Consider the following 17,462-nt stretch of genomic DNA (forward strand, 5'->3'; position numbering starts at 1 on the left):
TTTATTAATAAAATATAAAATTCTTATTTTAACTGTATATTAATTATTACCAAGGTCTATATTGGTTTACTAGTAGTTCTATATAATATATAAAAAGGCAAGTTTAAAACAGCAGAAGTAAATATATATTTATATAATTTATAAGGTATTAAGAAATATAATATAATTAAGATTATTTATAAAACAAGTCTTAGTAACTACAGATATTTTTACTTTTAGTTAGAAATACTAAAGATCTTTTACTTATAAGTAATATATTAAAGTTTACTAGACCAATCACTTGAAAAATATAAGATGCACGATTAAATGTAACCACGGCAGCAAATTCATTTCCTTCTTCTCATAACGCAGAACAATTCCTGACAGGACTTGCATAAGGTAATATGGCCGATTGCAGGCGTCCATAGATATAAAAGGTGCCATCCTGACCAACGTTGAAGCTAACCTTACCATACTGAAACAGGACAACATTCAAGGACTTGGCGATATAGCGATCATACTGCCAACTCAGAAGGATAACTAGAATCGCTTACTTACAGCTGTATACTGGCTTAAGGTGCCAATATCTTTAGTGATATCCTCAGACCGCATGAAAGAATCGTCCCACCTTTGTGTATGAGATGCTTAATATCACTGACTGGAAAGCAGATCGCGCTACAGAGTTAGCAAACACTCTTTAAGGTTTTAATGGAGAATTCCATGATAATATTACGCTTCAGGTGAAGTACGGGCTGCTTGGTTTCTAAGCTCGGGAACCGGCTTATCCCTTCATTCCTTTATGAATACCAACACTGGTGGATTCCGTAAACCAGGGAGGGCTGCATACTTGTTGTTATAAGAATCACAGCAACTAATAAAATAAAGCCGCTAGTATTTCTAACCTAACCGAGCTTAACCTACCACAACGGGAGCTATATATACTTTATGGTAATGGGATACATCTTCAGGTTATAGAACTTATTATCTTCTTTAGTTCCTATATAATCATCTGTTCCACCTCCTAATAAGGCCTACTTTATGGCGCTTTTCCTGCTCTCTAGGGTAACTTGAGACTTACCTCTACTTAATAGCAGGGAATTACTTAATCAGACTCCGACGGACTATAACACGTGATTCTTTTTCTTATTCTCTAGCTAGAATCATGGTTTAATACTACCTCCTAATATTAACTTCTAACTCCAGGAAATTTAAATAACGATACCTACTACCTAAGCAGTAACAAATTGAAGACGTTGGCCTTGATCGTATACCGTATCTCGAACAGCACATTTGTCTCCTCTCGTACTCTCTCGTATGGGCTATTAGGCAAGTAATGGTTTCCAACCTCAATGAAAATGGTGCTACTCTTGTAGCTGTCAATACTTCGTCCCGTTCCCCTTCAGCTTCCACATCATTTTCCCCTCCTCGTCAATCATCTTCTATTGCTATAGTCTATAATCCTCATCACGATCCACTACCATTAAAGCGTTAAAAGACACAAGCATGCCTGCGTTGTAAAAGGCGCAAGGTAAGCTATAATATTTTAATCTATTGCCTATTATATTAATTAAGATTTTAAAAAGTACTATATTAGTTAATAAGCTATATTATTATAAAAAAATACTTTTATAAATTTTTAGCTATTTTAGTTAAATATTAAAAAGCTAATATATAAGTTAAGCTATATTTATTATATAGTATATCTTACTTACTTATTTATCTTACTTACTTATTATATATATAATACTAAAATAAGCTTAATACCTTTTAATATAAATAACCTACTTATTATATAGCCCTAGTCTTTATATACCTATTTTATAATATTATAATAACTTTAATTAATAATATCTTTATTAATTAATATATAAATTAAATAGTATAAAATAAATTTATAATTTATTATTATTAAGGATTAATATAGTTAATAAGTAAGCGCTCCAGACAAGCAAGCACTTTAAAAATCCCTTAACCTTATATCTAACTATTTAATTAATTAGTTTTTAACTATTTAATATATTATAACCCTTAAATAAAGCTAGAATTCTTCTTACCTTTTAGGCCCTTTAAAATAACCTAAAATTAAGTCTTTAATAGGCTATAGATATCTATAAAGTTAGCCGCTTTACTTTATATTATTACTAAAATAGTATTTAATTATAATATAATTCTATCTTAAATTTATAAAGATTATTTAATTTAGAAAAGAAAATAATAGTTTAATTTATTTTTAATATAAATTTATAAAGATTTTCCTTATAACTGTATTTTATAGAAAAAATAGCTAATTCCTTATTAGCTAACTATAATATATTACCTATTAGTAAGTATTAGGTTTATAACTTTATAAAGTAATAATTAAAGCTAAAGATATATTTATTTTAAAAATATAACTATTAAAGAGCTAAATATAAAGATTTAATTATTATTTATAGCTAGTTTTAGCTTATATAAAATATAATTATAAAGTATAGTATTTAATTAAATAATATTTAAAATTTTAATAAAACTGGCTTTATAATAGGCCTTATTATAGCTAGAATAGCTATTATAGATTTAAAAATATAAAAAAGGCTAAAATTAATATAATTTAAAAACTAAAAATAGATTACTGTAATTTAAATAATTAATATAGAAGGTTAAGTAATTATACTATTTATTATTAATATAAGCTAATATTACTTTATTAATTAATACTAAAAATATAACCTTTTATTAAATTAAGTTATTATAATAAGTTAAAATAGGTAAATAAATAATAAGTTAGATCTTAAGTAGTTAAAGTACTTTAATTAATTTATAATTAATTAATTAATTAATTTTTATTATTTTTTAATTTTTAATAGTTATAAAAGCTATTACTTAACTAATTTTAAGAGATATTATAAAGAAAATAAAATTATTATACTTTATATACTTACTTATATATCTTATTTACTTTAGCCTTTTAATATTAAATACTTTAGGCTATTAAAAAAGGCTTATAATTAAGAAATAAAGTATTTAATTAAATACTTTATAATTTATATTTTTAAAATTAAGTTTTTTTTTACCTTTTATACTATATTTAAAGCTACCTTTATAGAAAGTAATATTTAAAGAGGTTTTAAAGGAATTAAATTTACTTCTTTTAACTTAAAAACTATAATCTTAAAGCTTAATATATAGCTATAAATCCTAATGCCTTTTAAAAAGGCTACTTAATTATTAATACTATAGGCTTTAAAGACCCTAAAGATAGTTATTAAGACCTAATTTTAATTTAAATACCTTAATAATTAAATTAAATACTATTATAATAACTCCTTAAAGTTAATATTAAAAGCCTTAAAGTCTTTTATAAAAAAAGTAATAGCTATAATATATAAAAATATATTATTAAAAGCTAAAATTTAAAATCTTTAAGATATAAATAAAATATTAAGTTAATACTATAAGGCAAAAAGGACTAAACTATAGAAAAAGAGGATTATAATTATATAGAAAGTATTATAAGTAATTAATTAAATAAATATTAATATATAAATAATAGCTAAATTATTAAAATATAATAATTAAAAAAGATTAAAGTAATTAAATAGTTAATACTATAATATATATAGTAAAGATAGTTATAATATAAGGACTTATTAAGTAACTTTTAAGTTATTTAGAAAAGAATTTAATAAGTAAAAGCTAGCCTTTTTAAACTATAGTTTAAGCTTTTTAAGCTATAGGTTAAAAAGGTTAAAAAAAGTAAAGTACTTATTTATTTAAAGTGCTTGCTTATTAACTATATTAATATATAATTTATATTTATTAATATCTTTATAGATTTAGCTTAATAGCTATTAATAAAACTTTTTTATATTAATTAAGCTTAATATATATTAAATTTACTATTAAGAGATATAATACTTTAATAATTACTTAATATTATATTCTATATAATTTACTAATAATAAACCTAATATAATTTAGTTTATTTACAGTTAGGAATTAATTATTATAAATAGTAAGTTATTTAACTTAACTTTTAATTATAATTATTAATAATAATATCGCTATATTATTATAATACTTAAAAGAAATTTATAAAAACCTAACTTTAATAAGCCTTATTTAATAAAAGACTATAATATAATTCTTATAATTAAATAAGCTTTTATAAAGGCTAATTAAAGTAATTATAATAGGCTTTATAACTTAATTACTAAAATTAAATTATATTAAGAAATTAAAGATAATAGTAATTATATTAACCTAGCCTTTTTTAACTATAAAATCTTTTAATTTATATAGCTATATTTTAATAACCTTTAGATTAATATAAGTTTCTTTAATAATAAAATATAAAGCCTTTAGACTTTTAAATAGGCTTTTAATAAAAGGCAGCTATAATAGAGGTAAAAGATATTCCTTAAGGCCTTTTATCTATCTAGCTTATATAGTAAATAGCTTTAAGATATTAAGGAGTAGTTAATAAAGATATTATTTATATTAAAGAAAATAGATAATATATAATATATAGGCCAGGCTAGTTATAGTCTTAAACTATAAAAGCATAATGTAAAATAGATAAAAAAGAGGTAATTATAAGGTTTAAAAGGAAAATATATTAAGTTTTATATAGATTTAAGCAGGCTACTAAAAGTTAAAGACCTAAAATTATAACTAGTATTAATAAAAAAAGGGAAAAATAGATTATACTATATAGTATATAATTAATTTATAATTATAAAGACTAACTAAACATTAATATACTATTAATATAAATAAGGGAAAAGATAATATAATACCTTAAGTAATAAAAGATATTATTAAGGATTTAATTTAACTAATTTAATTAATTATAAAAGATATTATTATAATTTTTAAAATACTAAAAGTATTAATAAATCTAGCTAATTAAATAAATTTATTTATATTTAAACCAGTAAAGTTAAATAAAATACTAGCCTAAATAGTAATAGCTAGTATACTAATTTATTACTAAATCTATTAAAGTATAAAGCCTATAATTACTTACCTTTTAGGATAGAGGTTACTAAAATATTAACTACTAAATACTATATTAAGGAGGTTATTATAATAATTATAAATAGCTTTAATTATTAAATTAATTTATATAAGTTTAATAACTATTTTAAGTATATTTTAAGTTTAGTTACTTTAAAATTTATAGAGAATATTAATAGCCTTTTCTTTTCTTTTATTTATAATAAGCTATTTAATCTTATTAATATATAAGTTCTTTAAGGTTTATTATAGTAAAAATATATTTAAAAGACTTAAGTAAAAATAAAAAAGTAATATTTATAATAATAAGAAAAATAGCTATTTAGGTAAGTAAAAAGCGCCAATAAAAACTCTATATTAATATTATAAAGATTAAAATTAAGCTAATATATTATAATAATACTTAAATAGTTAGAAATAAACACTAAAGAGAAGCTAAAGCTATAATTATAAACTTTAAAAAGTTTATTAATTTAAGAAGGTATAATAATATTAAAAAAGCTAATCTTTAAATTAATAATAATTTAAGTATAAAGAAATATATTAAAGTTAATACTATTTAATATAAAAGTAGTATTAAGAATATTATAAAGTATATTAATAAAAATATTATACTTATAGCTAATTTTATCTTTAATCTATCTTATAACTATAATTAGTATTTTCTTAATTTTATTTAAAGTATACCTAATTAACTAACTATCTATAAAATAACCCTATATACCTTTAAAGTAATAAGCTACTATAAAACTGCCTTATTTAATTAAGTTAATTATAACTCTATTAAAGCTAATACTAACTATATTAATAAAGCTAGAGGTTTTACTTACAGTCCTTAATATATCTTAATTATACTTTATATTATATTAATTAATTTATCTTAATAATAATTATAGTTAACTTACCTTTAAAGATTAAAGCTATTAAAGTAATAAAGTTAATAAAAAACAATAATACCTTATTAAGTATATACCTTTAGATATAAAATTTAATTATAATATAAAATATAAAAGCTTAAATATTAATATATTTATAGTATTAATAGAATAATTAATAAATAATATCTTAAGTCTTAAGTATAAAGTAAAATTAATAAGATTTATATCCTTTATAATATAATTAAAAAAAAGGTTACTTAAAAACTAAAAAAATATTTTAAGTAACTAACCTTAAAGCTAATTCCTTATAATTCTTTATGTTAAATTATAAATTTTATAAAGGCATTTAATACAGTCTATAAAGATATTAAATATAAACTTCTATTATTTAAGTTATATCTTACCCTATTATAAAATTAAGCTTTATAATCTCTTATTAGCTTATTTAAGACTATAAGTTATATATTAATAATAATAATAATATTATATTAATAATATCTTTACTATAAATTTTATATTTTATATCTTTAAAGGCTTTATACTTAAACACTTAAACTTATAGCCTTTAAAATAGAGGCTAAAAGGCCTACTTAACTATTTAATAGTTTAAGCTTTTAACTACTTAAATAAAATATAAAAGGTAAAACTATTTTTTTTAAAATTACCTTAAATTCTAAAGATAGCTTAAATATTAAAGTATAAAATAAATAGCCTTATTTTTTACTTTTAAACTTTATACTATTAAGTAGGTTTTTAAATTTATTTTATTTATATTATAAAATCTTTATAATAGAATTTATTAAATATCTTTTCCTAAATACTTAAATACCTCTAGATATTACTATATTAGGCTTAAACTTTAATATATCTATAGATAGTACTAATTATACCTTATATTACTTTTAATAAGCCTTACTAAATATATTAATATATCTTAAGCTCTTAAAGTATAATAAAATCCCTCTTAAATAGACTATTAAGAAAAGGGTAATATATATAATTCTTTATAATAATACTATATCTAAAAAACTATTAAAAATTAATATCTTACTTAATAAAACCTTTTTAAATACTATTATATAATTTTTATAGGAATATAATATTTTATTATTATTTATTAATATTATTAGCTTTTATAGCTAAACTATTTAATTATTTAATATCTTAAAAAAAAGGTAAATTAAATCTACTTTAATTATAGTAAAAGGTTATTTTATTACTTTTAAAATAAAAATTATTATAGTTATTAATTTCTATATCTTAAATTAGGTTACTAATAGTTAAAAAGCTCCTTTTATTAACTTTTTTAATTTTTTATTTCTTTACTATTTTATTAAGTTTTAAGCCTATTAAAATATTAATAGTATTATAAATATTTATTTTATTTTACTTAATATTAATAATATATTAAATATTAAGTTCTTTAACTTTATTACTAAACCTAATAATATTCTTATTAATATAGCAGTATAGTTCTTTATAAATAGTAAGAAAACATATAATAAAAATAGTAAAATAAATTAAGCTAAAAAGGTAAATTAATAAATAGTTAATAAATTCCTATAAACTTATCTTTACTTTACTTTTAATCTACTTAAAATAATAAATAAAGAAGTCTTTAAAAATATAATTATATATAACTTAATTAATTGTAGCATTAAAAAGGAAATATCTTTAAATAATATTATAGCTATTATTATATATAATACTATTTAAGCTATTATATAATACTATAAGTAATATATATTAACTTAATACAGTCTGCTAGTAGAAATATATATATATAGCAGTAAAATATAAAACCTTAATATTATAAAGTATAATATAGTTAATAAGTAAGCACTCTAAATAAGTAAGTGCTTTACTTTCTTTAACCTTTTTAACCTATAGCTTAAAAAGCTTAAGCTATAGTTTAAAAAGGCTAGCTTTTATTTATTAAATTCCTCTCTAAATAACTTAAAAGCTATTTAATAAATCTTTATATTATAATTATTTTTACTATATATACTATAGTATTAATTATTTAATTACTTTAACTTTCTTTAATTACTATATTTTAATAATTTAGCTATTATTTATATATTAATATTTATTTAATTAATTACTTATAATACTTTTTATATAATTATAGTCCCCTTTTTTATAGTTTAATCCTTTTTACCTTATAATATTAGCTTAATATCTTATTTATATCTTAAAGATTTTAAATTTTAGCTTTTAATAGTATATTTTTATATATTATAGCTATTACTTTTTTTATAAAAGACTTTAAGGCTTTTAATATTAACTTTAGGGAGTTATTATAATAGTATTTAATTTAATTATTAAAATATTTAGATTAAAATTAAGTCTTAATAACTATCTTTAGGGTCTTTAAAGCCTATAGTATTAATAGTTAAGTAGCCTTTTTAAGAAATATTAGGGTTTATAGCTATATATTAAGCTTTAAGATTATAGTTTTTAGGTTAAAAAAAGTAAACCTAGCTTTTTTAAAACCCTTTTAAATATTACTTTCTATAAAGATAGCTTTAAATATAATATAAAAGGTAAAAAAGAACTTAATTTTAAAAATATAGATTATAAAATATTTAATTAAATACTTTATTTTTTAGCTATAAGCCTTTTTTAATAGCCTAAAGTACTTAATATTAAGAGGCTAAAGTAAGTAAAATATATAAATAGATATATAAAGTATAATAATTTTATTCTCTTTATAATATCTCTTAAAATTAGCTAAATAATAGCTTTTATAACTATTAAGGATTAAAAGATAATAAAGATTAATTAATTAATTAATTATAAACTAATTAAAGTACTTTAACTACTTAAAACCTAACTTATTATTTATTTATCTATTTTAACTTATTATAATAACTTAATTTAATAGAAGGTTATATTTTTAATATTAATTAATAAGGTAATATTAACCTATATTAATAATAAATAATATAATTACTTAACTTTTTATATTAATTACTTAAATTATAGTAATTTATTTTTAGTTTTTAGGTTATATTAATTTTAGCCTTTTTTATATTTTTAAATCTATAATAGCTATTCTAGCTATAATAAGGCCTATTATAAAGTCAGTTTTATTAAAGTTTTAAATATTATTTAATTAAATACTGTATTTTATAATTATATTCTATATAAGCTAAAACTAGCTATAAATAATAGTTAGATCTTTATATTTAGCTCTTTAATAGTTATATCTTTAAAATAAATATATTTTTAGTTCTAGTTATTACTTTATAAAGTTATACATTTAGTACTTATTAATAGGTAATATATTACAGTTAGCTAGTAGGGAATTAGCTATTTCTTTTATAAAATGCAGTTATAAGGGAAATCCTTATAAATTTAAATTAAAAATAAATTAAATTATTATTTTCTCTTTTAAATTAAATAGTTTCTATAAATTTAAAATAGAATTATATTATAATTAAATACTATTTTAATAATAATATAAAGTAAAGTAGCTGACTTTATAGATATTTATAGCCTATTAAAGACTTAATTTTAGGTTATTTTAAAGGGCCTAAAGGGCAAGAAAGATTCTAGCTTTATTTAAGGGTTATAATATATTAAATAATTAAGAACTAATTAATTAAATAGTTAAATATAAGGTTAAGGGATTTTTAGAGTGCTTACTTGTCTGGAGCGCTTGCTTATTAACTATATTATATAAAATGCCTTTTTTAATATAAAAATTACTATATTTAATAAGGCTAATATCCTATTAAATATTAAGGAAGCTATTATATTTACCTAATAAAGAATAAAGGCTATAATTAAGTAAAGTATTTTTATTTTTTTATATATTAAAATAAAAAAAAAGTATATTTTTAATAAAATAAGCCTAAATAAAAACTATTATAAGTTCTTAAAGAAAGAAATAAGCTTTAAGGGCAATTTAAAATATTTACTATCTATTAAAGAGCTTATTAATTATATTAGCAGTTAAGTATTTAAAACTATAAAGTAATAGACTTCTTTTACTGCTTTAGCTAAATTAAATATATTTAAGTTTAAGCTATAATTAAGACTATTAACTTAATAATATTAACTTAATAAAGCTTAACTATCTATAAAGTAATAAATATTTAAATTATAATAGACTTTATAGATACTTTAATATCTTTTAAGGTTAATATATAAACTTAATAAAAGTAAATAGCATTTAATAAGAGATCTAACTAACTTAAATAGTTTATAGCTGTATGTCTCTTTCAGTTGCTCTAGCTATATAGTGGTTCCTCCCTGATCTGCCCTATAACACTAAGGCCTGGTATATCACAGAGGAGGAAAAGGAAACCACCCTACAACGCTCTTCTACTTAAGAAAAGGTCCAGGTAATTGGCAAGTTAGACCTAGCCCTTGCCAAGTATATGTTAGGCAGCTGGCGATAGTGGGTGCTCTGTATTATGTATATTCTCGTTAGTATCCTTCGGTCTTTTACTTCTATATGTTCGCACAACTAATAGACCTGCATAAAGTATGGAAACTGTTGCTAAGCCGCGCCTTATTTCGCTATGTACCTTAGTATGTTCCTACTTACCTATATGGTGGTTTCACGCACTTACTACTACCTATATAGAGAGTCTAGATATAATATTACTTTATATATTATTATCTTCTAATTTACGGTGATAACATCTGGAACCCTGACTTTTGAAGCACTCTCGATGCAACTCTCGACGCACACCTCATTCACGGTGTATACCAACGTCAGCCAGTCTACGCTCCTGCCAGAGGACTTGCTGGAAGCGTGTTTCATCGACTAAATGATCTCGCATCTCCTGTCAGAAAGACAGCTCCGTTTGGTTGTTGCTAGAAATCTAGAGGGAAGGGTTGCCCAAAATATTATGCCTCGCCACTACACGTATGTTTCATTGGAGAGATAAAGAACGTACCGAAAGTATCTAAAAACGGAATTGCGTTAATTGAGCAGAATTGATTATCTGAGCCTGATATAGTAGGTCATCTGGTGGACATAGTTGCAGCTTATTGAAGTACTTGATGAGCTCATATACACGTAATAGTGGCGTTATGATGTCGATCTTGAGACCAAGAAGAGCAAGTCATCACGGGACACAGCCCTACAACTACTGAACAACTTAAAATGCGCGATCTCCAAGATTGGGGTATGGCGATGAATCTTTGGCCCTTGATTTCGACACCATTGCAGCCGCTCCGTTCATGAGAATGTGGTCCTACGTCCAGCGCCGACAGATCGCCAACCAAGTAAGATTAGACCACCAAAATCACATCGAATCAATTGAGTATGCTAGACCTCGTTTTCGAAAACGGTCATTTTCATCCCGCAACAACACAGGAACATCTGGAGAAGTAAGCCAACAAGAGCCTAGCGAGAGTCACTGTCTAGTCCAAAGCACATGCGAAGATGATCCTCTGAATCCATTGAACTGGCCGCGATCATCAAAAGCGAAGAATATCCTCGTCATCTGCTCTCTGGTATTCACGCAATGCTGGGCTGGTTCTGCAATCTCGATAGGGAATTCCATGGCCAGTCAAGAGTTTGGTGTTGGTCAAATCGCCGAGAATCTCTCCACAGCCATGTTTCTCTTCGGTGTCGGAACCGGGGCGTTATTCGCTGGACCCATATCCGAAACCGTTGGAAGAAATCCTACTTACTTGGTGGCCACTGCGTTCTATCTTTGCTTCCTTCTTGGATCGGCTATGACACTGACGTTTGGTGGGCAAGTTGTCTGTCGATATTTCGTGGGTTTATGCGCCAGCGCAACGTTAACGATTAATGGGGCGAGTGTGAATGACCAGTTCAGGCCAGTCAAGAGAGCATTGGTGTTTCCAATTGTTGCTTGGGCCAATGTGGCGGGTGAGTAAATCTCCATGTGCAGAGGCTGAAGCATGATTGTTAACATCCATATTGCCCCGGTGATTGCACCCATAGCAAGCGGCTGGATTGTCTCCAACCCGAGGCTCGGTTGGAGATGGACAGAATGGACTACTCTGATGATTTCTGGAGCTGCCTTTGTAGTGGCCTTACTATTCCTTCCTGAGACATACTTTCCGCTGATTCTATCATGGAAAGCGAAAGAGCTTCGTCGCGTTACAGGTGATCCACGATACACATCGCAACATGAGCAGAAGCATTCATTCTGGAAGCAAATGAGAGAAACGCTCCCGTTACCAGCAACCTTTTTCCGAAGTGAACCGGTCATCATCGTACTAGGTCTCTACCTCGTCTTGCTGTATATTCTGCTCTTCAGTTTCCTATCAGGCTTTGACTACATCTTCAAAGAGACGTACAAACTCGAGCCTGGATACCAAGGCTCATGCTTCGCTGCCATTGCTGCCGGGGCCACGGCCTTCGTTCTTTGTGGACCTGGACTCTACGAGTGGGCAAGACAACATACCGAACGAGTTCGAGGAGCATCTATACAGCCAGAGTTCAGGCTCTGGCCAGCGATTGTGACAGCTCCATTCCTGCCCATCGCACTATTTTGGCTGGGCTGGACCAACTATTCCACAGTCTCCATTTGGAGCGGACTTGGGGCGTGCTTCTTGTTCGGGATTGTGCTGACAGCCATCTATGTCAGCAGCTATGAATATATCACTGATAGCTACGGTGAGCATTCCGCTATAGCTTTGGGTAGTATTACCATGTCCCGCTACCTGATCGCTGGCGGAATGGTCATGGCTGCGCGGCTGATGTATGAAGGTATTGGAGTCCATTGGACGATGACAGTTCTAGGGTGCGTAGCAATGTTGCTTACGCCAGCACCGATTCTGTTCTGGAAGTACGGTCCTCAGCTAAGGCGCAGAAGTCCATACGCAACTACTGATGTATAAGACTGCTGTCATCTTAGAGCCTTTCAATTCATTAATAATAGCAGCAAGAGAACATTGGATTGCAAAAGAGTTTTTAATTGACATTGTAAACGTGCCTCTGTACGAGCTGCTATTACTTCACAACATTCTAATCAGCCCCTCTACTACAAACCTCATTCGACCTCAAACTCAACTGGATCAGTGTGACTCAATCTAATCGGCTGACCAGTCGGATCTTCGCACCATTCTTTTGGAGAACACTGACCAGGGGGCGACATTACATTCTCCTTCCTTCCATAGCGCCACCACTAAACCTCCTCATTATCCCGTACTTTGAGTTGATACCTGTGGCCGGGCTTAACGGCGCTGTCGCCTTCGAGGGCAAAAGATCGAAGGAGCATGTGGGTGATGATGATAGGCTTCTCTGGCTCCAAAACAAAGAGGTCCTCGTCATCACGGCCACCGAGTTATAACTAGACTGTGGTCTTTTAGACCTTTCGTAGTCTCGAGCTGGAGCGGCAAACCAGTCGTGAGATCCGTACAGATAAAAGTTTTACGGCGCTGGGCAAGTCCAAGATTGAAGAAGCTTTGTCATGTGAATATAGTGATAGGTTCAAAAGCGTGTAAGGTTGCGATAATGGCGATGGTGGCACTGGGAGGTGATACAGAGCCTCTCGTGAATGTTGGAGGATGGATGGGGAGGCTCACCGAGACTTGTGGGGGGTTAGGCGTTTTATTGGACATGTTGTAGAGGAAAAGGGCAAACGAACAGAACAGGGTAATGCAGCTAGGGCCCCCAGCCTAGGGGTAATACGTGACTCTCCTGTTGTTTAGTGGTGATATAGTGACTCAGATGCCCATAGCCTACATAGCCTGAGGCTGCCATGACAGCATTTATGGTTCCAACCGACACCCCGAGTTGGCGGCCAGGACATAAATAAGCCTGAAGGCCACTTATAAAGGGAGAGAAGAAACATACAAATGTTTATAGTTAATAATCTTGTAGCATTAATATCATACCAGAAGTTTTAAAGTTTATCTAACCTCCTAGTTTTATAATTACTACAGCTTGTTTTACTATATTAACACCATAGCCTTAGGGCTAAAGCTGGCATGTAGCGGTTATAATCTCTAAACTATTGTATTTCTTTCTATAAATTAGGCTCTTAAATATAAAAATAAATAAAGCGATTTATAGTCTATTAACCTAAGATTGAATAAATATTATATATTAAATAATAACTATAAAATATTAGCTAAAAATATCTTTGTATTTAAAGTAGGGAATTTATAAAGTATCTTTATAACTCCTTTATTTATATTTATATTATATAAGTATATATATATTTACCCTTATAAGTTAAAAGAGCTAAATTAATAAAATATTTAAAAATAAAATCTTATAATATATTTTATTTTTTTATATTTATAAAGATATTATATATGTCCTAAACTTAAAGCTTATTTTAATAAAATATACTTTTATTAATTTATATATTAATTATTATATTATTAATAAATTTACAGATACTTACATCTAAGTAGCTCTGTCTCTTATCTGGGGATAAGAAATTGTGTAGTGAAGGACAGGAGATAGAGAATCTTGTTGTTTATTAATAATGAATGGGCCGACTTAACCGTAAGATGGACGAATCATGGGAGGTTGTTTTGTGGGATTGCCATGGTGGGCCACTGTCGCCATACTTCGCCATCGCCCATGGTAGAACGTCATCGGCTATAGCCAACCAACACCCGCGATCAACCCTTGATAAGCCCCTTTCTGTTTTGAGAAACGAACATGAATCGTTATATGAAGGACAAGTCTGGCATTTTCTTGGATTTAATTGGCTTCTAGTTCGCCGAACTTCTAACGGGGTATTCGCGAACCCGGGGTTAGCTGAATGGGTGAACCCATGCGTACTGTCTCTGCAGGCAGAGCTGCAAGAATTTCTTGGGCTATGTAGATACTAGAGGATATGAAAGTACTGTGCTATATATAATCATGTATAACAGCTGCATCATTGTCGATAACGCTTCACAACTCTGGTAGTATGTTCAGTGTCTCCATTGGACTAAAGACTTTTAATCTTACTCAACTTCATGAAACCGTTCTCTGTCAATGCAGTCATTGTCGGCTCCGATCCGACGCGTGGAGTAGCCATTATCTACATGCCTAAATAGTTGTTGGTTCAACCTTGATATGGCCAGCTTTCGTCATAGTTGAGAGGTCTTTCGTGATGAACCACCCTGTTTTTCGTCCACTCCTCCCACATCCCGCCGAAATATGCCATATTTCTTAAAGATTTCGAATTGGCTGTTAGCTAAGAATGTAAAAATTATTGGTCGAGGATGCCCCGTCGTTCCGCTCTCGGCAGTAGAGCAAGGCATTATATGCAAATATTTGAACTATATAGTCAAATGTTCATTCCCAAGACCTTGGCTCTGTTATAGCACCAACCATTTTCATAAGCTTGACTTGTTTGGCCTAGCTTCATGTCTATTTTCATTTAGTTGCAAATTGACCTATCGGTACACTATGGTTTCCTGGAGACAACCATTCAGTGACCGCTCTGACGCGGCTGTTGCGACCGCTAGCAACGATGGCGAATTCTCTGACGGAAGCTTGAAATATGTAGGAGAGACAGGCGGTAATAGCAACGCTGTCACGTATCAGGAAGCCACTGGGGCGCCTGTCGAGCATGACTCGCCTTTGGGCTACGATGTTGGGCCATTCACTATCGTCTTGATCAATGTCACTATGATGATTGGTACTGGCATCTACTCTACACGTATGTTCCGACTCATGATTACTCGATCAATATCGCTTAAACTTTCTAGCCTCGGCAATCTTACACGGCACCGGTTCGGTTGGTCTCATGTTCATCTATTGGACTTTGGGTTATTTGGTAAGGATCCCGTTACCTACTCAGGCCAAGGAATTGATCTAACATCGTTCTCAGCTTTGCATTGCATCAGGTGCAGTCTACCTGGAATTTACCGCGTACTTTCCTAGTCGATCCGGCTCCGAGGTTGTCTTCCTCGAACAAGCGTTCCCTCGGCCTACCTGGTTTTTCCCAACCACCTTCGCTGTGCAGAGCGTCCTCTTGTCATTCGGTAGTAGCAATGCTGTTGGTAGGCAGGAAGCAAGCCTCCTTGGAGATATCAAAACTAACCCTTAAAACAGTCCTGGCAACCTACCTCTTTCGGTGCTCCACCAAAGATCCTAGTAATTGGGAGATCAAAGGTGTAGCCCTCGCTGGATACACCGTGGCATGCTTGTGTAAGCGAGCTTTCTCATTGGTATGCGACTATACTTACTCATTTCAGGTCTGGTGTTCAACACCAAGTACGCCTACTGGTTCCAGAATGCGATTGGTGTTGTCAAGATTCTCACACTCATATTTATCATTATTACCGGATTCGTTGTTCTAGGTGGGCATACCGACGTTCAAGACCCCAAGGCCAATTTCCGAAACGCATTCGAAGGCACAGGCTCAGCTAGTGCATACGGTCTCACCAATGCACTATATCGAATCATCTTCTCTTATGGTGGATACAACAACGCTTTCAATCTCGCCAACGAAGTTAAGGTATGCTCAGAGTATCATAGCATCGTTGACACCGGACTAACTGCTTGCTCTAGAACCCTGTCCAGTCTCTCAAGAAATATGCTTTTGCTGCATTAACGACGGTATATGTACTTTATATGTTCGCCAATGTCGCTTGGCTTTCAGCAGGTACAGTAATCAGGCTCGGCCTCTTCGAGACTTATACTGATAGTGCCCAAGAAAGAGCTCGAGAGCTCCGGTCTGACAGCAGCAAGCCTGTTCTTTGGTAATGTGCTCGGAAACAGTGGAGCAGTGCGAGGTCTCAACTTTCTTATTGCTTTGAGTGCCTTTGGAAACATCATGGCCGTCATTGTTGGATTGTCCCGACGACTTCGAGAATGTGGAAGGCTTGTCTACTCCGAATCGCTGTTAAGGACGAACAAGCTAACATACATCCATAGACAAGGTGTCCTTCCGTGGACTCCCTTGTGGGTTTCTACCAAGCCATTTGGAACACCCCTCGGACCTTATTTCACCACTTGGGCTATCACAGCCCTTATGATTCTTGCCATCCCATCTGGCGATGCCTTCAACTTCGGTACGCCATATAGTCTCTCTTCAGATGTAAAAGTAGCTGAACTATATTAGTGAGCGACCTCGGTGTATACCCGGGTGCGGCTTTCAATCTTGCCATGGCCGTGGGACTCTACGTTGTGCGCTGGCGCCGTAAGCGTGCAAACCTACCTGCCCCCGAGTTCAAGGCTTGGCATATTCTTGTCATTTTCAATATTCTCGTTCAGTTGTTTGTGATCGTTATGCCTTGGTATCCTCCCGAGGGTGGAATGTACGCCGGCGATGTCAGTTTCTGGTATGCCACATATGTCGTGACAGGTATCGGAATGTGAGTTCATAAGCTCCTATCAATACCCTGATTGGCCACAGCTAACAAATTCTATAGCCTCATTGCATGTGCTTTGTACTACTATTTCTGGGCATTCCTGCTGCCAAAATGGAAGGGCTATAAGCTGCGATCAGAAGCCGTAATCCTGGATAATGGTGTTCAAAGTCATGAAATCAGAAAAGTTCCTATTAGTGAGCTGGATGAGTGGGAAGCGACGCATGATGTTGCTGGTCGTCTTCGTCAAACCACTGTACTACAGTCTGAAGGTCCTGAGAAAGTGTCTTCTCGGTCCAGTGATTCTGAGGCCAAGGTCTGATAGATTGCTGCTATTTATTTAGATACACC

At 29.6% G+C, this 17,462-nt stretch overlaps 2 protein-coding genes; both read left to right on the forward strand.

The window, feature by feature from the left end:
* Nucleotides 1-1,482: 1,482 nt before the first annotated feature.
* FFUJ_06818 (related to multidrug efflux pump) lies at nt 1,483-12,689 on the forward strand (the record flags this gene model as incomplete). XM_023577000.1 has 3 exons in its annotated part: nt 1,483-1,493; nt 10,994-11,712; nt 11,788-12,689. 3 exons carry the CDS (start codon nt 1,483-1,485, stop codon nt 12,687-12,689), a joined length of 1,632 nt encoding a protein of 543 aa, XP_023431409.1.
* Nucleotides 12,690-15,204: 2,515 nt separating this feature from the next.
* Nucleotides 15,205-17,433, forward strand: FFUJ_06819 (related to high affinity methionine permease; the record flags this gene model as incomplete). XM_023577001.1 has 9 exons in its annotated part: nt 15,205-15,457; nt 15,507-15,574; nt 15,629-15,800; nt 15,853-15,948; nt 15,996-16,258; nt 16,312-16,405; nt 16,449-16,814; nt 16,865-17,117; nt 17,175-17,433. The coding sequence occupies 9 exons, from the start codon at nt 15,205-15,207 to the stop codon at nt 17,431-17,433; spliced, it is 1,824 nt and encodes a 607-aa protein (XP_023430142.1).
* Nucleotides 17,434-17,462: the final 29 nt, after the last annotated feature.

Source organism: Fusarium fujikuroi, chromosome FFUJ_chr05, assembly GCF_900079805.1.
Source record: "Fusarium fujikuroi IMI 58289 draft genome, chromosome FFUJ_chr05".
Classification (NCBI taxonomy): domain Eukaryota; kingdom Fungi; phylum Ascomycota; class Sordariomycetes; order Hypocreales; family Nectriaceae; genus Fusarium; species Fusarium fujikuroi.